This window comes from Urocitellus parryii, chromosome 1, assembly GCF_045843805.1.
Source record: "Urocitellus parryii isolate mUroPar1 chromosome 1, mUroPar1.hap1, whole genome shotgun sequence".
Classification (NCBI taxonomy): Eukaryota; Metazoa; Chordata; class Mammalia; order Rodentia; family Sciuridae; genus Urocitellus; species Urocitellus parryii.
This window is the reverse complement of record NC_135531.1, coordinates 134,100,536-134,126,324: the sequence shown is the minus strand read 5'-3', so window position 1 is coordinate 134,126,324 and position 25,789 is coordinate 134,100,536. Positions and strand designations below refer to the sequence as shown.

The following is a 25,789-nucleotide window of genomic DNA, read 5'->3' as shown; positions in this document are numbered from 1 at the left end:
CACCAGGTCTGGGACTATCTTATTAGGGCACAAATCCCATTCACAAGGACTCCACTATCATGATTTAATCACTTCCCCAAAGGCCCTACTTCTTAATATAACCTCAGAGGTTAGAATTTCAACATAAGAATATTTTGAGAAACAGCATTCACACCACAGAAACATTTTTCAAGATTTTGAGTTGCTTAGAGCCTTGCTAAATTACTGAGGCTGACTAAATTTTATTTTTTTTTAGTGAAAAAAACCTCATAGTAGCTTTAAAATTGAAATAGTTTCCTATTTTGTATTTAATACCCCTAGGTGACAGCTCACAAGATATTAATGGTATACTTTCATAATAAATGATTTCAAAACAATAATTTTTCTTCTTAAAACAAAAATTAGGTGGAAATTTTCAATTCACAGTAATTACTAAATTACAGACCAGATTTTTCTTTCTCTTCTTTAATAAAATCTTTAAAAAAAATTTTTTTTAGTTATACATGGACACAGTATCTTTATTTTGTTTATTTATTTTTATATGGTGCTGAGGATCAAACCAGGGTCTCTCATGTGCGAGGCGAGTGCTCTACCACTATGCCACAATCCCAGCCCCTGAAATCCTTTTTTATTTTAAATGAAATCCACGCGCAAATTTTGACATTAAGACAAGAAAAGGATAAACCCCAGAGACTGAGAGGTAGTTTACAGTTTATTTTAATCTTTTATTTTGGTCCTTTTCATTAAAAACGTATAATTTCTTTGATTCATTCACTCATATGCTACTAAAATGTTATAAAAAATATCACCAGTGTAGAGTTTGGTGCTTTTATGAGAAAACCAGAGAAATCCCTACCCACTTGATGTTTATGATGATCACATGTGATAGCTAGACTACACTGCTGTAGGAAAGAGGAAAATCAAACACCTTTTATTTTACAAATGCCCAAAGTTAGTGTCTCCACTTATGAATTCTCAGGTTATTTTAAAAAGTGACAGGCATGAATGCTTTCCTTTTAGCTATTACATAATCAAGATTTGTCCATGGGATTTGATAGCTAATGGGCACTAAATGATTATAGGCTTTTTCAATATTTATTACATCACTCTTGAAGTATGTGTTCTCTGATGAGCTTTGGTTTAAGGCTTTTCACATGCAAATGTACTTTCTAGGGTTCTTCTTCCATATGGATTTTATAGTGATTAGTAAGGGATGACCTGTGGTTGAAAAGTTTCCCACATGTGTTGCACTCATAGGGTTTCTCCCCTGTATGAATTCTCTGGTGTGCAATACGTGAGGAGCTTTGTCTAAAAGTTTTCCCACATGTGTTACATTTAAAGGGTTTCTCTCCTGTATGAATCCTTCGATGTTGAATAAGGGCTGAACTTTGGCCAAATGACATCCCACATTCCCCACATCGATAGGGTTTCTCTCCAGTATGGATTCTCTGATGATTACTAAGGGATGAGTTACACCTGAATGTTTTCCCACACTCATTGCATTTGTAGGGTCTTTCTCCAGTGTGCATTCTCTGATGCTGAATGAGAGCTGAACTTTGCCTGAAGGCTTTCCCACACACTTTACATTTACATGGTTTCTCTCCAGTGTGAATTCTCTCATGAATGATAAGAGTTGAATGGGAACTTAAGGCCTTGCCACATTCATTACAATTATAAAACTTCTCACCAGTATGAATTATTCGATGTCTATTGAGTCGTGAAATAGAAGTGAAGCCTTTTCCACATTCATTACATCGATAGGGCTTTTCACCAGTGTGAATTCGTTCATGTTGAATAAGTGATGCACTCTGACTAAAGGCTCTCCCACATTCACCACATTTGAAAGGTTTCTCTCCGGTGTGAATTCTCTGATGATAACGAAGGGATGAACTAGATTTAAAGGTGTTGCCACATTCGTTACACAAATAGGACTTCTTTCTGGGATGAACTCTTTGACCAGGAAGGGATGTGTTGCAACCAGATGCTTTCCTACCTGGATTATATTTATAAGGGTTTTCTCCAGCATGGATTTTCTGATGTATAAAAAGCCCTGACCTTCGGCTGAAGGACTTACCACATTCCTTACATCTATAGGATTTCTCCACAGTGTGGGTTCTTAGATGCTTATACAGGGATGTACTGAGAGTGAAGGCTTTCCCACATTCTTTACATATGTAAGGTTTCTCTCCAGAATGAGTTATTTGATGTTGAATAAGAGCTGAACTTTGGCTAAAGGCTTTGGAACATTCTTTACATTTAAATAATTTCTCTCCACTATGATTTTTCTCATGTTTACGAAGGGATGAAGTATTAATGAAGGTTTTCTCACACATACTACATTGATAGCGTTTATCTGCTGTCATTTTTGGCTGATTAGGTAAATTTGAATTATGTTTCAAAGTGTTTCCTTTTTTTTCACATTTTGGTGGTGGTTTCTCTCTGGGAACTATCTGTTGCCTAACAACTACTGACATTGGGTTGAAGTTCTGGCTAAATTCAACATTTTTATGGCTTCTTTCTACAATTAAGGTTTTTTTGTGGGTGACTGAAACTATCTGAAAAATTTCCTTTTTATCCTGTTTTTTCTCTAATTTGCCTTCATATATGCATGATTTTTCTGATTTCAAGTCCAAGGGTCCAAGTCCATTCCTTCTGGATCGGTTCATTATCAATCTCTGAAATGAAGAGTCCTGTGTTTGAGTTGACTTTGTGGTCTTATGATGGCTCTTCCACGCTGGAGGGGGGAAAAAAAAAGAAATTGAAGGTGACTCATGTAATATCACAGAAGTTAGCTCTTTGGATCAAATGTGGAACCAATATATATTGATGTTATTAAAGAAGGTCCTGGTATCTGGCAAAAAAAATATAGGAAGAGAAAAAAATAGGAGAGTTAGGCAGTATAGGAAAAAAAATCAATGGAGTAGAAGTACAAGGTGTGAAAGAAATGAATAAAATGAACCCATTTAAAGAGAGTGAGACAGAAGATATCAAAAGGGGAACATGAGTTAGGAAGTGCAGTCTAGGATCAGAATCCAAAGCGCATGAAGAACTCCTAAAGTATCATCTCAACATTCCTTTTCTTTGTGTAAGTATTCCTGATCTGTAAAGTTTTCTTTCTTTTGTTTTATGCCCAAATTCCTTTGTATCCTTCAGATTGAGTTCAAAAGCTAACTATATGAGTCCTTGCTTGACTCTGAACTTTCATATTCTGTTCCCCTTATCCTAGCACTTACCAGAGTGCTTATACACATACATACCCACATATATATATATATATACATATATACACACACACAAATACATACACATACACTATATACACATGGTATGTATATACATACATATTGTATTTTGTATCTTTCTATATTTCTCTCCTTATAGATCACTTTACTTTTCTAAGTGTTCTTCATAAGCAGATCAGCACATCCTATCTTCCTATAGATCCTCTTGATAGCAACCCAATTCTACACAAAACTTGTTTTATTAATCTTTCTTAATTATTTACATATTCCTAGTTTCTAGAATGTTAGATATTTGTACATGCTAATTTATCATATTATACATTCACATACACATATTTTAAGCCCCTTGTAGAAACTTCTTTTCAGGACAGCACATGGGTGGTCAGGGAGGTTTTAGGGCCAGTTCGCACAGCATTACTGAGTTAATTTACAGAGGGGCCACAAGGTAGGCGTGAAGCCAAGGGTTGTGAGCTGGAAAGGCAGCTTGTGCATCAAGCCAGAAAAGCTATGCAGGGAGGGTTGAAAAGAGTCCAAGATCAACAGCAGGCAAGAATATAAAAATGTAAAGCAGGGATAACATGAAAAATGGCAAAGACCAGAATTTAATAAATATTTCAATTGGCAAGAATACAATTCAGTAAATATTAAATTTTGTCAGAAAAATGGTTGTGCTTGTAGTTTGTCATTTTTCCCTGGGCTAGACATTGTTTGAAGGGATTCTTGCTGCTTCTTCTCTTTTTTTGGAAGTGGAGGTACCAGGGATTGAACTCAGGGGCACTTGACCACTGAGCCCCAGCCCCATTTTTTGTATTTATTTAGAGAAAGGGTCTCACTGAGTTGCTCAGCACCTTGCTTTTGCTGAGGCTGGCTTTGAACTTGTGATCCTCCTGCCTCAGCCTCCCAAGCCGCTGGGATTACAGGCATGTGCTACCATACCTGGCTGATTCTTGCTTCTTACTATGTTTGAGATTCCTATTTGACATTTGCTTTCTCACATTCACACATTTTTTTTCTGCTTAGTGAACATTATATATTTTACTTTTCTCTTTCTCAGTTTTCTTCATGAATAACTCTTCTTTTCTTCCCTCTTTAAAATAGTATTCCTAAAGGTATTGAATTCTTCTCATATAGCACATCCCCCTTGACTGGTTTTATATTCACCCACACCCATACTTTTGGTGCTTATTATAAGGGAAAGAGAATTTTTAAATTCTCTGCTTAATGTTTTCCTAGTTCCTATCGACCTAAGATATACTAAATTAAACAATCAGATTTTAATTCCTTATCTGGGCCTAAAGTATTGGGAACACTTTCCCGTGTGTTTATTGGCATCGTTTATAGGTTTGTACATGTGCTGGGAAGAAAGCAGTAAGATTTTGCACTCTAGATTCTAGCTCATAAGGTAACAGCAAAAACTCTGCCTTATGACTTAGTAGGCACTGAAGGGAGACAATGAAATAGTCAGTTGTATAGATTATTCTGGAGAGGTGGGAAAAGGTCAGAGCTGAAGATCTGAAGATATGCATGCAGGAGATATCAGCATACAGATTTTATTTAAAGACAAAGAATGGAGAGAATTTACTTGATTATTGCAACATTCAGGAGTTAAGAAAAAAATCAGGACAGTATGATGTTCCAGAAGCCAAAGAGAATAAAAAGTACTCCAGGAAGGAGTGAATGATCAATTGCGGCAAATTCCTTCAGGACTAAAAACCCTGATTGTGGGCAAGATGGAGGTCGTGTAGAGCTTAGTACAGTGCTTTTAAGAAATAGTAAGGAACAAGGTCCTACTGGAGTATACAGAGGAAACAATGGCAAGTGAGAAAGCAAAAACATCAAATGGAAATTTTTTTTTTTTACCATAAGATTTATTTTTATTTTTTTAGTCATACATGACAGCAGAATGTACATACATGGAATGTACATACATCAATCATATTGTCTATTCTATTCTGCTGCCCTTCCTATCCTCCCTACTCCTCCCCTTCTCTTCCATCCTTTTTTTCTATCCAATCTAAAGTGACACACTTTTTTTCCTTTTTCTCATCACAACATCATATATATATTCTGTATAACAATGAGGTTCTCCTTCCATCTTCTGTGCAACTCCCCTTCTCCCTCTTTTTCCCTCCCACCTCTCTTCCCTATTTAGTGGTAGTCTTCTTCTCATGCTCTTCTTCCCTATCCCATTTTGAGTCACCCCCCCCTTATATCAGAGAAGACATTCGGCATTTGTTTTTTAGGGATTGGATAACTTCACTTAGCATAATCTGCTCTAATGCCACCCATTTGCCTACAAATGCCATTCTCTTTTAATTTTTTAGTGCTGAGTAATATTCCATTGTGTATAAATGCCAATTTTTTAAAATCCATTAATCTATTGAAGGGCATCTAGGTTGGTTCCACATTCTAGCTATTGTGTATTGTGCTTCTATAAACATTGATGTGGCTGTGTCCCTGTAGTTTGCTCTTTTTAGGTCTTTTGGGTATAGTCCGAGAAGGGGAATAGCTGGGTCAAATATTGGTTCCATCCCCAGCTTGGAAAATGTTTTTGAAAGTTTGGTTTAGAGGAGAAAAAGGAAAATGAGACATGGACATTTTTATTTGTAATGAAAGTAATTATTGCTACAAGGGTCCATATCAATTGTGGTAAACTCATCCTAGCACTAAAGTGCCAATGCCTTAGTCTCATATTTTCCACTGAAACAGATATGAGTCTTCGTTGAGGACATCCTAACTTCCTCATGATCCGCTCAGAATTTGCTACAGCTCTACAAGTATGTCTCCTAAGGTGCAGTTCAACTTCTGTTCCAAGAATCAAGCACAGGCCTGAGCTACCTCATGAATAAGGTTAAAACTTAGGCCAGAAGTTTTGAGCTCAGAATGATCTTGCTAATGACCACCGCCATGATGAGTTCCTGTCACTAGGTCTAGATTATCCTCCCAGGGCTCTTCCTATACTGAGAGTGTCTCTTCAATCTTCTCTCCATCCCCACACCTCCTATGTGAAGGACAACCCTGAATTTTCTCTTTCTAGCCTGCCACTGACACTGAACTGTTTCTTAAATGTAGTTAAACATGTTAATAGTTTTGAGAAAGTTCAGGTAAATTTCAGGTAGCCACAGGATATTTTTGCTTAGTATATACTCCCTTTCCTCAGGGTATGGGCATCTTTCTGCCTTGCTGCCACCCAAAGCACACTTCTGTCTGTAAGTCCCTAATAAATTGCACTTGGTGCAATCCTGTGTCAGTCTGGCTTGTTTTTTCATCTTTCAGCACCTTCCATCTTGGCAGCTGGTTCTTGAACATTGGGTTTTACCAAAACAATTCCTTTTCAAAGCTTTTTTTCCCTACGTTTCCCCGTTCAAAATGACATCATAACCGTTTCAATGATTTTTTTCTATAAATTTTGGTTTCATCTTCTTTCCCCTGCATTTCAAGTCTAGGCAATCACCAAGTTCTATGAAATCCATTAGGTGAAAGGCCTCCAACAGCCATCACTGATCCACCCAAGATCAGAATTTCCTTACTCTACAATGACTATTGCTTCTGACCTTCAGTTTGTTCCTTTGACCCCAGTATCTCACCCTTCTAGTATTATTTCCCACTGGATTTACCTTCTTAATACAGAAAGCTCCTCTTGCTATTTCAAAGAGTATTCATTGCTCCTTACTTTATTCATTTATCAAATAGTTAAAAGATACCTAGTATGTGTTAGGCTATAACGTAGGTACTGGTAATCTACAGTATACTACAGATCCTGTAGTGAAAAGAAACCGTTCATTTCTTCAAAGAGTATGTAGTTTGGCATAGAAATGAAAAAATGAATAGACAATTACAACACAATGTGATCATTTCTACAACAAACACACAAGGTAGAAATGGATGCAAACATGAGCTTAGACCACCATCAAAACTATCCTTAGATGGTGGTGGGTGCAGGTAGGCAAGGGATGCAGATACTGTTTAGAGTTTTCTGATATCTAAGATGAGACTTTAAAGGACCATTCATAGGATAGATGGGGGGGGGTGAAGTCATCATTAGTCTTTGAACTGAAGTCAACCTTCCAGATTTATTTCCTGAAGTGTCCTTCCCCACCTTATTCTTCAGCTAGATTCATAAAATGATCCAAGTCATTTCTATAAAAATGTTGCTTGTATTTGCAGTCTCACAAAGTTTTTAGAGTTAGAGAATGAGGGAGCTATATGCAGGGAATTATATATATGACCATGATAGAGGGTAGAGTGGCACATTTGTAAACATCCTCCAGATGTTTATGTTTCTGGAAAAGAGAAACATTCTAGAAATTGTACGGTTGGTAACTAATTTAAAAAATTTTTAATTGTGGAAATTTTGCAGCAATATAAAAGAGGAAATTGTACAATGAATCTTCAAACAAGTTTCAACCACCACTAATACTGTTCCATCTATATATTATAATGGGTTGATTTGTCACATCCCCCAAATATGTTACAGTCCTAATTTCTAGTACTTGAGAAGGTAACCTTGTTTGGAAATAGGGTCTCTACAGATTTGATCAAATTAAGATGAGGACATTATAGTGGTCCTGAATCCAATATGACTACTGTCCTTGGAAACTGGCAAAATCTGGCCATTTTCCAGAAATTCATGGCAGAAAAAGGAGGATGCAATGTGAAGGTAGAGGAGTTAGGACTGATGCAGTCAGGAGCCAAGGATTATCAAGGACTGCTGGCAACACTATGAGCTACGAAGAGGCAAGGAGGGAAAAACCCAGTTTCAGAAGGAGTAGAGTTCTGCCAGTACCTTGACTTTGGGCCTCTAGAACTGTGAGACAATACATTTCTGTTGTTTTAAGCCAGTTGGTCTGTGGTAATTTCTACAGCCATAGCACAATAATATAAACCCTTATCTCTCTTCCAATAAATTATGCTACAGGAGATCTCAGACATCAACTGTTTCATGCATAAGTGTGTCAAAGTTACACTTATCGCTGTCACTGAAATGCACACTATTGTTTGTAATTATTTTTGTCCTTAGGATATAAACTACAAATAAATGAAATTGCTGTGATATAAAGGAATTTGAAATAATTATCTATGTTGCTAAACTAACCAACCTGAAACACAATTAGGGTCATTTGTTTCATTTTGCTCTCAACATCTGGGGGACACTGTTTCATTTTTAAATTTTACTTTATAATTTTTTAAAATGTCTTTGTATTTCCAAAGTCAAATTAAGAAAAGATATCTTAAAAACAATTCTAGATTCTATTCCTGCTCCCTTCATCCTCTTATTTCCTTTACCTTATAAAACCATTTTTATTGATCTGCTTTTATCCTTTTTTTCCTGTTTCTATCTTTTTAAAAAAATTGTAAGTACATATATAACATACCTACTTTTTAAATTTTTTTGTACTTCCTTGGCCCCTTCTTAGATGACAGTGGAATTTACAGAGATCATCTTTATTTCTTTATACAGCTGCAGAGAATTTCACTATGCGTACACACCAAAGTTTATTCAACTGCATTACTTTGATGAACCTTTGGGCTAACTCTAATTTTAATACATCAAAACTTTACATTGGCACTTGATAAAGGTATAGCTTTAAATAATTTCCCACATTGCTAATAACATTTATAAAATCCTAATCTCAAATGGACCTGCTGGCTATCATTACCCAAAACTGCATGTAATCAAGTCCAGATGTTTTCCCAGTGGAGAAGAGAGCTGGCGTAGAGCCAGCCCAGAATGGCTCTCTGTGTATCGAACAAGAAAGAGTTTTAATATGCACCAAGTGAAAGGGGCAGAATAAGGTGTATTATATACTATTTTTATCTAAATATATTCCTATATGTAGTGTATTCTACATTTATCCATTGCTTCCTCTCACTCACCCTTCATCATATCCACTCTGGCTTTCTGCTCCTACCACCTAATACCACTAAGACATCCATGTGGCTAGGACAAGACACTTTCTTCAATTCTCACCTAACTTACTTCCAGCAATACCTGACAACAATCCCTTGCTTTCCTTGGGACACTCTCCTCCTAAGCTATGGTGACCCCATACTTTGCTTCATGTTGTGGCTCATTTTTCTTGAGCTACAATCTTCTTTGTACCATCAGTTTTCTCTACCTGCTCTTTTAATTCATAGAGTTCCTTAGGGCTTACTTCCTGGCCACCAAACTTTTCTGATTTTTTTCCACTGGCTAGCTTCAATTACAAACTTATAATCTAGGCAAGAAGTCTCTACTCGCCACACACACTTCCAGATTATCTACTCAAAACAACAACTCAGATGCCTTAATGACACCTCAAAGTTAATATGCCTAGAACCAGATTCATGATCACTTCATCCAACCTGTTTAATCCTGATTCTATAAATGGCACTATTCTCAATCAAATCCTCAAGAGGCAGCCTCTTGTTCTCATCATCTCATCAACTACCAAGACTTTTTTATTCTACCATATAATATATTCCAAATCCATCCACTTCTTATTTCTACTGCTACCATTCTATTATGCATCTTGCCTTTGATGGTACCAAACTCTCCAATTTACTCCTTCAGTACATCTATACTTGACCTCACTATGGATTCATTCTTCTCTACCTGACTACTTGAAATGCTTCTGCCCCTACGACCTAACAACACTAAGACTTCAATGTGGCTCACCATAGCCTCTTTCTTCCTCTTACTGAGCCTTCTCCCTAGGCTATCTTAACCTCACTCAATGTTTTAATTATCCTCTATGGACCAGGTTCTTGCAAATTTACATTTCATACTCAGTCCTGACATCTCCAGTTGGATAACTGGGCCAACTAAAGACAATTCAATTTAATTAATTCCAAACCAAATTCATACCATCTCCCATACTCGATCTCCTTCCAGTGAATGATATTTTGTTCTTTCCAGAACGAGCCACCAACTAAGCAAGTATCTCTAACAATTCCATCTCCTTTATTTTCCTTATCAATTCCATCTCTAAGTCCTATTTTTACTTTCCAGATATCTTTGGAATTGGCTTGCTTCTTTCTATGTCCATCAGAACTAACCTAGCCTTAGTCATTTCTGCATTTACTATAAAGCTGGAAGTCTACTCTGGCCAGCCACTATTTTAGACAATAGTGAAGTGGGAATGAATGAAAGAGGCAATTCTTCATAAGGGAGCTAACAATGCAAAGAAAGAGACAGATATAAATATGTACTATTATGCAGTGATAAGCATGCTGAGGGGAAGAAACCTGTGGAATATGAGGAAATGAGTCATGCATGCATGCGGTCATCAGGAAAAAGAATGGGTATTAATCAGGAAAAGCAAGTGCAAAAAAAGAGATGAGAGCCAGGGTGATTAGAGTCCTTGCATAAAGGGCAGAGAAGAAGTAGATGAAAGTCAAGAGGCTAGACCATTATAGGTCTCTAAAGGCCACAATGAAGATTCTTGATTGTATTCCATGGGATGGAATCCTCTAAAGGCTTTGAGCATGCAGCAATATGACATAATTTACTTTTTAAAAAGATCCCTTTGATAGCTACAAAGGAAAGAGAAGTTGATGGCAGCAGGGGGAGGTAGAGGGCCCATGTATGGGTCTTTGTTGGAGGGCAGGGGGACAGCAACAGCACTAATTCATACATATTAAACAGGGCTGCAGAGTATTGTGACTTCACTGATACTGTATAAGAAGTCACTTTTTAAAACCATTGCATGCCACTTTGGTAGGGCTGCTGCTAATCTGTATAGCAGCTTGGGCAAATCAGGAAAAGATGCCTTTCCTTCAGGCAGATGCTGCCCAGGCAAACCTCACTAGAGCATAGCAGGTAACACTCAAGGTGACCACCCTGCATTTCAGTCCATCTTAGATGGCTTCTTGCTTTGAGAGGACAAAAGAATTGGAAACAATGGGAAGAAAATATTATCCTTCACTGCATAGAATCTGATATTTTTACATTTGGGTGGGAATCAAACTTATGAGCTGTACAAACAAGTTTAACTCCATTATTCTTAGTACAACTATTCTAGAAAAGCACAACCTCAAATGATTATGCTTTTGGTTCATATTCTAAGCAAGAGACCCAAATCAGAAATGCAGACCCTTTGAGCCATATCTTTTAACTTAGAAAGCCAGGGATGACACAGGTTGTTTTTCTCATAAGTTTTTTTTTTTTTGAGGGGGGGGCTTTGTTCCTATTTATTAACAGTTCCGAATTGAAAAATAACTTTGTAAAAGTGCATTCTGAGGCTATTGGAGGTTCTAGGGAATCCTGCTCTCAGAGCATGAGCTTTTATGTAACTAGCTTTTCAAGGGTTAGGATTTTGGTTCTGGCTGAAAGTTAATTATAATAGTAGGTACTTCCAAGAACATCCAGGTCCTTCAATTGTGTTCTTGGGGAGTGAGCTTCTTTTGGGAAGGGCTGTTTAGAGGACACCATAATCCAGGGACATGGGTGCCTCACCAGAGTTGTAACACATTCACACCACACATCAGCTCCCCTAGGACTACCACCTCATGTCTACCTTTCACCAAAAAGAGGAAGTCCACCCCATGGGGTAGAGGGTAACAGCACAGAAAATAGTTTTGATGTCCTTCATTGTACTTAGTGATCACTCACAGCTTTCCTTCAAGGCTGTCTTCTGAAGCCGAGAAGGGGTGAGTTGAGAGGCGAGTGCCTCTCTGAACAGCCCTGAATCTTGGTACTCAGTCTAATCCCACTCACACTTACCTCTCTCATGAAGGAGACTCACTCCTCCTTCAGAAGCTCCCAAGGCAGGTGATTTTTCCTAATCACAGGTTATGATTCTTTCTCCTCTTTCTCTGATCTTTCCCATCAGAGTCAGGCCTCATATAATAGCCAGATTGATGCCTCCTAACTCCAGAGTTTCCCTGCTATCTGAGCTCTCTGTTTATGTTGGGGTGGTTTCTGGCAGTTTCCAAAGAATTCATTTATTTCTCCAAAATGAGGGTTAAAAGATAGACAACTAGGGTTTCCATTTCAAAAATTGTCACCTTAATTGAGAAGTCCCCAGCATGGGCACTGTTGTACCAAGGTAGTCTGTCCTGTGCTCTTTCTTCCCTGGGCTGGGACATGGGAGGCTGTCTCTGACCGTTTGACTTGACGTAGCCTCCTAAGTGTCTCCTCTCTATGTTCTCAGGCTCCCTAAGTCAGTTGGAAGCTGCTTCTGTGGAGGGTGAACCTGTGCAACTCCAGGAAACTCACAACTCTTCAGCCCTTCCCAGGCTCTCCAATTCTCAGACCAAATCCTGTTACAGGGCCCGGGCTCAGCAGGATCTGTTTCCACTGCTGTCTTCTGCAGTTTCTTCTACTCTTCTTGCTTGAACTGACCTTTCTCCAGACCTTCCCTGGGACCACTTTCTATGCCTCCACAAGCTCAAATCCCCAGCCTTTCTTGGTTGACAGCCACCTCTTCTGTTTCTTTCTTCTGATAATTTAACCTCAGATTTGGTCACAAAGTCCTTTCTCTCTTAACCATCTCTCAAATGTCGGTTTCCTAGGATTCTGTTTTCTGCTCTGTTCCTTTACCTGGTCAATTCAAGGTGGCAATTACCCCTTTGAACTGAGGATTCCCTGACCTCTATTTGGAGTGCCAACCAGTCTGTCTCCCTTACATAACTGCCCATCTGTAACCTCTACCCATGTATGTTACTCACATCTCAAATGAAAACCATTCCACACTGAATTCCTCAGACTTCCTTATCAAGCTGGCTCTTCCTCCACCCCCTGATCCTCACTAGCAGGTGCCTCTAGTCCAGGCCCACTGGCTTCCTGCCTGAATTCCCATGAATTCTGTGAGGCTTCCAACTCTAGTTTTGCCTCACTTCAATAATGCCTCCTAAGTGACCATTCTTATTAACTTGCAGTCAAGATACCTTTGTGAACATATTCTTTTTGTGAAAATTAAAACATTACATGAAAACAAAGTCCTTTTTTATTAGATTCATTCCAAGAGCAACTGCTGTTACCAGTTAAGGTGTGTCCTTGTAACTCTGTGTGTTTTCCAAACCTTCCTCTCAGTGCTTATTTGCATATTTCACAAACACCTAATATTCTTTAAATATAAATAGTAACATATGGTGATATTTTGTAACTTGCTTTATTCCTTGATGTGCCTTGCAGCTCCATCCACATTAGGGTGTTCTTTCTTTCTAAACTGTGGCAACGTTTGCAGGGTAAGCACACATCATTGTTTATTTAGCCATTCCTTTATCAAGGAACATTTGTTTCTGATTCAGACCAATTTTTCTAAAATATCAGGGATAAAAAAGTTCTTCTGCTTAAATTCCTCAAATATTTCTGGCTATCCATGGAATAGTTCAAATCTCTTAGAGCTGTACCAAAAGCACTTACAATGTGGCCCTTAGACAGCCTCCCATCTCATTTTCTTCCTTGTCTCTTTCAAACCTGCAGATTCAGCTAGAATGAATTATTTATAATCCCTTAAATTACACTGTTTGTTGAATGAATACATAAAATGCAGCCCTTTTCAGAAATAACAGGAAAGAATAAAAAGAGCTCTAGAGAGATTCATTATGGGCAAAGAAGCAGAAGCTCATTTCTAGGGGCCTGGGCTTTCCCTTCCCCATCAATTTCTTGAGGCCTGAGAACCCAAAAGGAAGTTTCCCAATTAACACACTCCAAGCTGCACCTTCCTCTGAACCAGACTGATACCTGCAGCGATTCCTCTCTGAGCTTATTTGCATATTTCACAAACACGTAATATTCTTTAAACATAAATAGTAACATATGGTAATATTTTGTGCCACCCACTCACCAAGAGAGGTGCCTCCAGGGTTTTCTTTCTCTACCTTCCAGGGATCTTCTCCCTCCTGCAACAGGGAGATCACCTTTGGTTTGATAAATGGGAGTCCTCCTAATAGAAAATAATTAAAATTTAAAAAAACTCAGAAAAACACAAAACGAAGATCAATCTGTTACAGAGATTACATGTGGCCCACAAAGCCTATACTACCTGGTGTTTTATAAAGTTTGCTGACCCCTAGAAAAAACAAATGGGAAAGGCAAGTGGAAGGTCCAGAGGTTGGATGAAGCCTTCTGCCAAGAGTTGCACACACCACAGAACAATCACAGTGGGAAAATGATACCTGAACTATGAAGAAACTTCTAATGTGTAATTACATAGAAGGAAGGTGATGGTTACCAAGACCACCTCTTCCATTCCTAAACACAGGGCAATTCTACACCTGTAAGAGGAACATGTTCTCAATATTTATTTACAAAGATATGATTTGTATAATCATAAGGCAAACCTCAGCTAAACTTTTTTGATGACCAACAGCTTTTATTCAGGGAAGCAGGTGCTGAAATCTAATTTCTGAACTGTGTCCAGAGGGGATTTCCTTACCCAGTGAGGCCAGGTTACTATAGTTCTCCAGCATCACCTCCCGATACAAGCTTCTCTGGGAAGGATCCAGCTTTTTCCACTCATCCCGAGTAAAGAGCACAGCCACATCCTCGAAAGTCACTGATACCTGTAAGAACAAGCCACTCCAGCTCTCCCAGGACCAGCCCTCACACAGCATATAGATGGAGAAAATGGAGGACAGGCTACCATGAAATCCTGTTTATACTATTTAAGGTTCTCAAGGTGCCAGGTCTTTTATTTAATGAATATTCATCCAGTGACAAAAACACACCCAACAGAAAGAATTATGAATGTAGCTGCTATATCTTGGGATCTTGAGCGACCCCCCAAAGGCCCAGGTGTTAAAGACTTGGTTCCCAGCCCAAGATGCTTTTGGGAGGTGGTGGAAACTTTAAAGAGTTGTGGCCTAGTGAAAGGAAGTTAGGCCAATAGGGTGAGCTCTTGTAGGGGATTTGGGACTTTGGCCCCTTCTTATTTCTCTCTCTCCATGTTCCAACAGTCATGATGTGAGCAGCTTCCTCTGCTATGCACTTCTGGTCATGAAGTAATGTTCTACCACAGGCCCAAAATGACAGGCTTAAGTAACCATGGGCTGAACCTCTGAAACCATGAGCCTAAATAAACATTTTCTCCTTACAAGCTTAATACCTTGGTATTTTGTAATATCAATGGAAAGCTGACTATCACACCAGCCTTGTGTTAACCACTACAAAAGATATGTAAACAGATTAAGGCCATTAGTGGGAAGGTTAATTAGAACGATCTGACAGATTTGATAATAAAGCCCGGGAATGTTTATATTCTTAACTTACCAATGATTGTATTTGTACTATAATGAACAGTACACAAAATTGCACATACAAGAAAACTTATCATGGTGTTTGCAGTAGAAAAAAATGGAAAAAACCTAAATATTCATTGATGAAGACTAGGTTAAATAACTTAAGACAGGCAATGTCTGCTTATTTGAATTGAAGATAGTAATTACAAAAATTAAAATAGCTGTCAGTTATTAAATGCTTTCTATGGGCAAAGTACTGCTCTTAAAGCTTTATGTTAATCTTTTATGTATAATCTATTTAATCTTCACCACAATTTAAGAAGGTAATACCATTGTCCCCATTCTACCAAAAAAAAAAAAAGTACGAAAAGGATAAGAAATATATCCTTTAAAAGTCACACAGCTGGTCAGTGATAGAAATGGAATTCCAAACCCAGTGGTTGTCCTAGACTCCATTCCTAGTCAATCTGTACATCTGCTTCTCAATGCTACCTCATAGGGTTAGGAAATATATAAATGAGATAATCTATATAAGAAGCTGAATTTCTTTGAAGAAGCCACATCTATATTTTGAATTTTATTTTTATTGGTGCATTATAATTATACATAATAATCAAACTTATTGTGACATAGTTGTACATGCATATAACATAAATCAGTCAGTTTTATTCCCCAGTGCCATCTATATTAAAGATCAAGCAGACTGACCTCAGCTGAGAATATCCTGATTATGGAGAGATGGCAAGTTGCAGGTTGAGAGTCAAAATTAGCTTGGGCTACATTATGGCCTTAGAAAAAGAGTCATTTACTTAAACTTTTGTATCTCACCTAACATTCTCCTATTAGGTAAACCTCTTAGAATGTATTAACGGCTTAACAGACCTCTAGTCTCCACCAACCCTAAAGCTAAGAAGGCTGCAACAGTCAATACCTATAGGAAAAACTTTCCCTTTCTGCTACAGCTCACCTACCTACTGGCCTCACCAACATATTTCTTAAAAATATTGATTCATACAGTTTCCCTTAAACTGTATGGAAATGGAAGGAGACCCTCATTGTTACACAAAATTACATATAAGAGTTTGTGAGGGGAAAGGGGAAAAAAAAAACAAGGAAGAGAATTGAATAACAGCAGATGGGGTAGAGAGGGAAGATGGGAGTGAAGGGGAGTGAGGATAGTAGGGGATAGGAAAGGTAGCAGAATACAACAGTCACTAATATGGCATTATGTAAAAATGTGGATGTGTAACCAATGTGATCTGCAACTTTTATTTGGGGTAAAAATGGGAGTTCATAACCCACTTGAATCAAATGTATGAATGATGATATGTCATGAGCTTTGTAATGTTTTGAACAACCAATTAAAAAAAAAGAAAAAAAATATTGATTCATGATTTTTGTTCTTTGGCTATAAGTTCAGGTAATCTCTTCCACAGCAGAACAAGTCATTCAGGCAACTTGAATCCATGTTTCTGTGCCACTCATACTTGGTTCAGAGTAAGTTATCTTATTTTCTTTAAAGTCAAGTTATTGTTTTATGTTATCATTTACAATGGAGATGGATAGTGATGATGGTTCCTTAACAATGTGAATGTATACACTTAAAATGTCACTGAATTATACACTCAAAAATGATTAAAATTATACAGTATGTACATTTTAGAATAAAAAATTTAAGGTAAAATACATATACATATGCACATAGATAAATGGACATATAAAATGATTTTTATGGATACACACCAAAGGGCTATCAATGGTTATCTCTAGATGTAGAAGCAAATGACTCTTTACTTTCTTTTTTAAAATGTGATATCATGAAATATACACTTGGTCTTCATTCCATTTCTTGGCATGGAGCTCCTAAAATCCACAGAATCTTCAAAAGTGATGAATGACAAGTGATTTTTTGTATGCTAAGAACTGGCAAAAGCTAGGAGCTGACAGTGAAGTTGGCCAATGATTTAATATATAGTGCCTGTGTTAATGGAGCCTCCAGAAAAACTCGAAAAGAAAGGATTTGGAGAGTTCTTTGAGGGTGGCATACCATACCTCATTTGATGCACCTCTTTATTTGTATCCTTTCTGATAAATAAATAAATAAAATAAAGGTATTGTTTCCATTTACAACTAAAAATATAAAAAAATAAATAAATTGAATTAAAGGACACCTAGCAGGGTCTGCTTCTGTAGCATTACTTGCTCTGTGGGTGAGGAATCTCCCTGTCCTGCCACTCCTAGCAATGTTGCGAGAGTATAGTGGGAAAAACTGACTTTTATTATTCATATGTTTTTTTTTTAAATTCTCTGAAATTTATACCATGAGAATGCAATATATGACAAGAAAAACAATTTATTGGTATATGGAAGGAATATAAGAAATGATCTTTGCCCTCTAAGAATTTACAATCCATATTGTACACAAAGAAAATGCATTAAATGATTTGAACAATGAAAGACAGCTGTTTAGAGGTTGTGGGTATAGTTCATCGGTAGGGTGTCTGACATACAAGAGTCCTGGGTTAGATCTCTAATTCTGCAATACAACAAAACTGGCAGGACAGGTAAGACCATATGCCATCTTCTACTTCAATCTTCATTTCAGAGACAAGGAAAATCAAGTTTAACCAAGAACTGAGATCCCATGCTTTTACCAGTGGCAGCAGCAAGACCATAACTTAAGTATTCCAGTTGTGAATCCAGCACTCACTCTGGTCTTAAAGTTCCTGTCACTGAGTTTTACGTACCACATCACCCCGTACTAACCCATGGGCAGCAGGTGAGGATAGGGAGATGCAGTAAAGGGATTCACCTATACACAGGGATGAAGAAAGTTTTGGGCAGAAGAACAATTTGGCCCTGTCAGAATAGAACGGGAAAGGCTTAAAGAAAACAGAGCAGCTGAAACATACAATGGTGGGTCCTGGCCATAGCCTCAGAAAATGAAACTCCACCATGTTTGCGAGTCCCTGGAACAGGTAGCTGGGTCTGTCCATACTCTGAATGACATACCAGAGAAATGGCTGGTCCAAGCATGGATTGAAGGTCAGATGAACCTGAGAATGAACTTGGGTTACTTGACTTCTTTGAGCCTCAGTTTTTTCTTATGTCTATAAAATGGGGATGTTTTAGTCAGCTTTCAGTTATTATAGCAAACACCTAAGGTGGTTTATTATGGTTCACAGTTTTGGAAGTTTCAGTCCATGATTAGTCCTGTTGTTTTTGGGCCTGTGGTGAACATGAAGGAGAGGAAGCCCATTCATCCTATAGCTGGGAAGAAAAAGAAAGAAAGAGGAGGAGGCCAGGGTCCCAGTATTCCCTTCAAGGGCTTCAATTCAGGTCACACTTCCAGTGACCTAACTTCCTCCTACTAGATCCTACTTCCTAAAAGTTCCTCTGCCTCCTAGTAGTACCACAGGTTAAGGGCCACGTCTTAAACATATGGGCATTTAGGGACCATATTATATAGGAGATAATTGATCCAAATTATATAGGGGATAACTGCCATGCTGTTGTGAGAATGAGAAATAACAAATGCAAAACCCTCAGAACATTCCCCAGCATGTTGGACACTCAAGAAATACCAACTGTTAATTAGTGTTAGATGAAGATAAGTAGAGAAGGACTAGTATTTTCTGGGTCCTAGAAACATTGTATAATTAAAAAAAATTTATGATGCTGGGGATAAAACCCAGGGCCTTATAAAAAAGCTAGACAATCACTCCACCTCCAGTTTTTACTAATTTCTATCCATGAAATTAATATTATTATTAATATAGTATCATTCAGCTACCACAATAAGCATACACTGAGCAATTATTATGTGCCCAGCCTTGATCCAAACACTTTTTATGTACTAACACATGTCATCCTCTCATCTATCCAAGGAAGTAGGCATAGCTGTTATTTTGATTTTATAGGTGAGGCACTAAGAGGTGGAGTTATTTGCCCAAGGCCCATAAACAGTAACAAAGGAATTGAGTTAAAATGTGGCTGTCTGTCTTGAGGACTCCACTTCCCATCCAAAGCATGTGCTGGTTCTCTATCACCAACATCTCACAAGATCCTCATGGAAACCTCCTGCAGCTTCCTGAGGAGTATATTCTTTGCCTTCAGAGAAAGAGACCTTGTCACTGTGTGCCCTGCAACATAGCTATTTTTTGTTCACAGGTTATGTCACCTGCATGGGGTACCTCCTTTAGTTTCCTGGGAGGAGAGAAGGTCAAGATCAGTTGACCTGAGAGTAAAAACTGGTAACAGGCAAAACACTTGCTCAGAGGTGGGGGGGGGAGCATTTTGCCAAGGGAAGGAAGGAAGACAAGAATGAGTGAAGAAGGGAGGGCCAGAAAGGAATTTTATCAGGTTTGCATGTTTGTTCTGTCCCTAGTGCAGCATCTAATCCTATCAAATTAGTAATCACACAATGGACTGAGATTAATGAATAAAAACGTGTTTAACAAGAGAAAAGTGTACACTAGACATGTGTGAGTATGGGCAGTATTCCTTACAGAATCCACCACCTGTGAGGGTGGACCAGCTACCCCAAGATCAAAGGACTTGTGCTCCAAATTCTGGTGAAAGTTATATTGTAAGCGGGAGGGTGAAAATCCACCCACTAAGAACAGAGATGGCAATGAGCTCACCTGGGACCTTGCTTCCCTTTGCTCAGGAGCCATGTCCTTTTTTGGGCTCTTCTCCCCAGGGTGGGTGCAGTTTCCAGAAGGCAGATCTAAGAGAAGACAAAGGAACCACAAGAAAGCCCCCTCTGCTTTCCACCCCTCAGAATCAGGAGCTCTGAAGTTCTTTGTGACCCCCCAGGTGCCCAAAGAGGAAAGTCAGGAACTGGGAGTGGACAAAATCAGAGAAAAGGGCTGGGGCCATCCTGGATCAGGGCCCCACTCTTTGTGACTCTGTAGCTTTCCAGAAGCAAGACTCAGAAAGACATGGGGCTTCATCAGCAGCAGGGACTCACTGAGCCTCACCAAGTGCCAGGCACCAACAGGCTTACACTGTTCAATTCCACATAGTCAGCAGGCATTGCTAGCACTCCATTTCACAGATCAGAAAAGTGAGGACAGAGTGCACCAGTTCACACAGCCAGTGAGAATGGCACCAGGATTCAGGTTCCTGGGCATCCGCTCTAACCTCACAGTGCACCTTGCAATTTTTCCTCCAAAATTTCTACCCAAATTCCTCTGTCTCCTGTCAATGAATCAATTCCCAGATTTTAGAGAAAGCTGTTTCAGAAAAGGAAAACAGTGGTTTTCCTACGGAGGGAAGGGGGTCAAGCGCAGAAACCAAAAACTTGGGTACCAGTCTTAATTGTGCCATAGGGGCACCCTGCACCCGTCTCTTCGGTGAGACAGATCACGAGGTCTGCCACCGCACAGTGCTGAAGCCATAGGGACGAAGCTCATTTTCTCACGCGTTCCAAAGAGGCCGGCAGGAAACCAAACGCTGGCAGGGCAAGGCAGAGCAGGGCAGGGAACGCGCAGTGGACAGACCTGGGTTAGCAGGAGGTGGGCCTGCCGCAAATGCGGGCCAAGAGCACCACCTGACACGCCTGAGGCGACGTCGCGGGACGGCTAGCGGGGACAGGCGCTGGCGCGTTGCCGGAACCACAAAGGCTTCTCCGCGCACCTCGTGGGCCTGTACCCCACGCCTGGGCGCCGCATCCTCCCGAGGCCCGGGTCTGCCTCCCGCCGCCCTCTGCCGCTCACCTCCCCAGGCTCGGGGCTTCTGGGGCGATGCCTCGCCGGGCGGTGCTCCTCAGGCAGGAAGGTCCGGAACCGCCCCGCCCGCCAGCAGCCTGGCGTCAGGACCCTGCCCGCGGGCTACCTCAGCCCCTGGCGTCACGCATCCACCAGCAAACTCCGTGGCCGCAAAGGTCCAGGCGTCTAGGGCTGGTGGAACAGGGTTGGCCGCTAACGCCTCTGGGAAATGAAGTCCACTCGACACTCGAGAGTTCTGGGATGTGTAGTTCTCCGCATTTTTTGAGGCGAGGCGCTGGCTGAACCTATCTGGTTCCCAGACCTCAGTTGAGTGCTCCCTCTAGTGTGCTGGGGTTCGCTGACTCCCTCCAAGAGCGAGGTCCAATCTTGGATTCCAAGAAGTGAATACTTCATGGAGGGCAGCATCTCCTATTCTTCATGTGTGTGAATGATGGTGTGGCCATCAGACACTGGCCAAGAACCAACCCATTGCAGTTATTCATCGAAAGGATACGGAACGCCTGCTAGGAGTCAAGTCTTATTGTGAGCCATTTGAAATAACTGTGGGTGAACAAACTGAACATCATTGGTTTGGAGTAACTTTTAGCCGGTAGGGAGCAAACAGTGTCTGTTTTCTGATGCTACAACCAAATTCTTAATGCTGGATACTTTATAAAGCAAAGATAATTATTTAATTCATGGATTTGGAAGCTGGAGGACCAAGATTTTATTGGCACTATCTGTTTTACCTTTGGTAAAGAGCACCTTGACTTCATCATAGCATGGTAGAGAAATGGGAAGGAAAACAGTCATAAGCAGAGAGAGGAGCACATGGGTGGCTTTGCTTTATAATAATCCACTCTTAGGAGAATAAACTCACTCCTCAAGAGCATTAATTGCTTCTGAAAGCAGCACCTCCAATTATCTCACACTAGACCCAAATTCTTAGAGATTTCATCAAATCAACACCACCACTGTTGACTAAACTCTAGCACATAAACCACAGGAGGACAAACCACATCCAAACTCTGGTACCCCACATGGACTGGCCAGATATGCTGAAGTGACCACCTCTCTTCCAGAAATATGATTCTGTAGAACTTGTGTCTTTTTTTGCTCTAAACACACAAATTAGAACTCTTCACAGGAAACCTGCTTTGGAAGTGCCCTGGACCCCATAAAGGCTTTGCTCCATGGGTATTTTATCATAGCAAGAGGAAACAGAATAAGACAGTTAACAAACATACCTAGGCATTAGATGAGAGGTTGGACCTTAAATCTAAGATCAGATAGATATGACTTTTGGGCCATGCTCCTCCTGACCAAGCATTCAGAAATATCTTCTGGTCCAACAGCCATCATCCCGCCTAATGTCACACCATTATATTGTGTTACTCATTTAAAAAATACATATAAGGAATAAAGCATGTCAGCTAGTCTGTATTAGACATTGCCTTTCAATGACAGTAGTTTTTTTAAGAAGTGCACACAACTCTTCCAGCAGCTGTTTTCTCTGATGTTTCAGGTGACAGCTCAGATACAAGGAAGAAAGACTCACACTGACTTTGAAGCCCTAAGCCCCTACCATATCCAATGTCTCTTAACATGGCCTAAGAATACAGTGGTTCAATTTCTAGTGTCCTTGCCTGGCACTCACCAGTCCAGGTACAATTTACCAAGCAGGAGTCATTTTTATCATAAACAATGTAATGCAGCTGATGAATCTTTTTTAGCAAGTTACCAAGACAATCAGAACCATAAAGAAATTTTCTTCTTGGTAGGTTACCACGGGAATGGAACTAGTAAACTAATCCAAGATCAAATTCTTTTACAAAGAAGAAGAAAGGATTTTGTTAACTCATTATTATCCACTCCCTTGATCATTGATTAACTTATTTCTTAAACTTTTATTTGGAGATAATTGTTGATGCACATGCAGTAGTAAGAAATAATCAGAGAAATTTTCTGTATACTTTACCAGGTTCACCAATGGCAACATCTTAAAAAATTATAGTACAAAACAACATATTAATAAGTTTTTTTTAATATAGAAAAGAAGAAAATTTATCCTGTACTTAGGATTTGTGTTGTAAAATGAGCTCTTAACCCTTCCATTTATTCCTTTAAGAATTAGGTAATTTCCCAGTGTGCTGGCACATTCCAGTAATCCCAGTGTTTTGGGAGGCTGAGGCAAAAACGATAGTGAGTTCAAAGCCAGCCTCAGAAACTTAGCAAGGCCTGAGTAACTTAGAGAGACCCTGTCTCTAAATAAAATATTTTTAAAAGGGCTGGGGATGTGGGTCAGTGGTTAAGCACTCATGGGTTCAATCTCTGGTACCAAAAAAAATTAGGTAATTTTTTCAGTCTAAATAATTCATAAGAGACAGGCACAGTTGTGCACACATGTAGTCCCAGCTGCTTGGAAGGCAGAAGCAGGAGGAATCCCTTGAGCCTAGAAGTTCAAGGTCAGCTCAGGTAACACAGGAAGACTCGTATTTATAATTAATAAATTAAAAATAATACTTTTATAGTATCCATAATATCTTATAGGCAATTTTCTATTAAATACAGTATCACAGTTTTAATACTATAGTGTTAATTGACAGAAATAACATATAAAACCAAAGTATAGTACCTCTTCATATTTTTACAAGTATCTCTTTTAGGCATCTCAAACTTAGCATGTTTAAAATTAGATTTTTAGCAAGTGTCTCTTTTGGGCATTTCAAATTTAGCATATTTAAACTTGGATATTTTGCCTTCTGTCCTAAGTCAGTTTTGATCACATTTAAATAAAAAAATAACACCTGCATTTTATTTCTTAGAGAAGTTTTAAGTCCACAGTAAAATTGAACAGGAATTAGAGACAGTCCCCAGATCCACCTGTACCCACCCCCAACATGCATACATACTCTCCCCAATTAACATCCTGCATCAGAGGGATGCATTTATTACAAATGAATAACCTACATTGACATGTCAATATCATCCAAAGTCCTGTTTAAATTAAGGTTAATTTTTGGTGTTGTTTCTTTCTTTCTTTCTTTCTTTCTTTCTTTCTTTCTTTCTTTCTTTCTTTCTTTCTTTCTTTCTTCCTTTCTTCCTTCCTTCCTTCCTTCCTTCCTTCCTTCCTTCCTTCCTTCCTTCCTTTCTTTTTTCCTTCCTTCCTCTCTTCCTTCCTTTCTCCCTTTCACCCTTTCTCCATTTTTCCCTTTCTTTATGCATTTTGGGTTAAAACTAGGGCTCTGACCATCCTGAACACATACTTTACCACTGAGCTATTTCCCTAGTCCCCATTATTATTATTATTATTAGAGGGAGCTGTCTCAATTAATGAAAATTCCTCCTTACAGAAAAAATTAAAATTTTCCTTAATATCTCTCTCTTTTATTATACTCCACATTGATCCATTAGTAAGGTTAGGACTTTTCCAAATCTCAAAGCCTGACCTGTCATAAAAGAATAGTTATGGTCCTTTCTCTTAATCTGCAACACCAGTGTTTTTTCTCTAGATGGCAGCACAGATCATTGGTCAAATTCTAGGATTCAGTTCACAAGGAGCCCACTTGCTTGGGGTGAATTAGTACCACTAGTCATGTATAACAACAAAACACATTCATTAACAGTGCTTGTTAAATTGCTAATGCAGATGACTTGAATAGGCATGTTAGGGTGCTTCTTACCTATGATGCTCAGGAAAGAAATTTGTCAGGGAAAAGCTATGGGGGAGGAAACAATAATCAAATATGCCCAAAGAGTTCTCTAGGGATCCAAATTTGAGCCAATATACCCTTCCATCATATTTTTCTGCCCATTTTTATTGAGTTGCTTATTAAAAATTATATTTATGAGTTATTTAAAAATCCTTTTTCAGGTGTATGGCTTGGATCTGAAATATCCCAAAGGCCCATGTGCTGAAGATTTAGTCCTCAGACTGTTAGCACTATTGGGAAGTAGTGGAACACTTAGGGTTAGTGGGAGGAAGTTAGGTCATTGGTGTCTTGCCCTTGAAGCAGACACTGTGAAGCCAATCTCTTCCTCTTTCTTTCTCTTTGCTTCCTGGATATTAGGAGGTGAGCAGTTTAGTTCCACTACATGCTCCCTGCTATGATTTTTGCCTAATCACAAGCCCAAAACCAATATTGGAACCAACCATGGACTGAAACCTCTGAAACTGTGAGCCAAAACAAATCTTTCCTTATAGGTTGATTTTCTCAGGTATTTTGTCACAGTAATTGAAGGCTAAGTAAGATCTCCCCTCACACACTTATACACACAACAGCTATGCACTCCTGGTCTGTTTCTAGCCTTCTCATTTCTTAATGATATTTTTTTTTCTCTCACAAATCTTTGTAGCAGATTTATTCATAATTGCCAAATCTTGAATGGCTAAATAAACTGTGGCACATCCATAAAATGGAGTATTATTATTTCTTTAAAAAAAAACTTTTTTAGTTGTCAGAGGACCTTTAATTAATTAATTAATTTATTTGTAGTGCTGAGGATCGAAACCAGGGCCTCACACATGCTAGGCAAGTGCTCTACCACTGAGCCCCAGCCCCAGTATTATTATTTCATAACTTGAACACAAATCTACTTGGTAGCTTTATTTATAATAGCCACTAATTGGAAACAACTCAAACATCCATTAACAACAGAATGGATTTTGAATATGTGGCCTATAATGCAATA

The 25,789-nt window shown here is 39.0% G+C and overlaps 1 protein-coding gene across 2 annotated transcripts; it reads right to left on the bottom strand.

Moving 5' to 3' along the window:
* Positions 1 to 688: 688 nt before the first annotated feature.
* Positions 689 to 21,287, bottom strand: Znf354a (zinc finger protein 354A). Of its 2 annotated transcripts, XM_077801559.1 has the most exons (5): positions 21,107 to 21,287; positions 20,030 to 20,115; positions 14,585 to 14,711; positions 13,994 to 14,092; positions 689 to 2,713 (listed from the first exon to the last, which is right to left on the bottom strand). In XM_077801559.1, exons 2-5 carry the CDS (start codon positions 20,060 to 20,062, stop codon positions 1,149 to 1,151), a joined length of 1,824 nt encoding a protein of 607 aa, XP_077657685.1. In that variant the 5' UTR covers positions 20,063 to 20,115; positions 21,107 to 21,287; the 3' UTR covers positions 689 to 1,148. The 2 variants fall into 2 exon arrangements, with proteins under 2 accessions (XP_077657685.1, XP_077657687.1); XM_077801561.1 differs by lacking the exons at positions 13,994 to 14,092; positions 14,585 to 14,711; positions 21,107 to 21,287 and having other exon boundaries at positions 20,030 to 20,099.
* Positions 21,288 to 25,789: the final 4,502 nt, after the last annotated feature.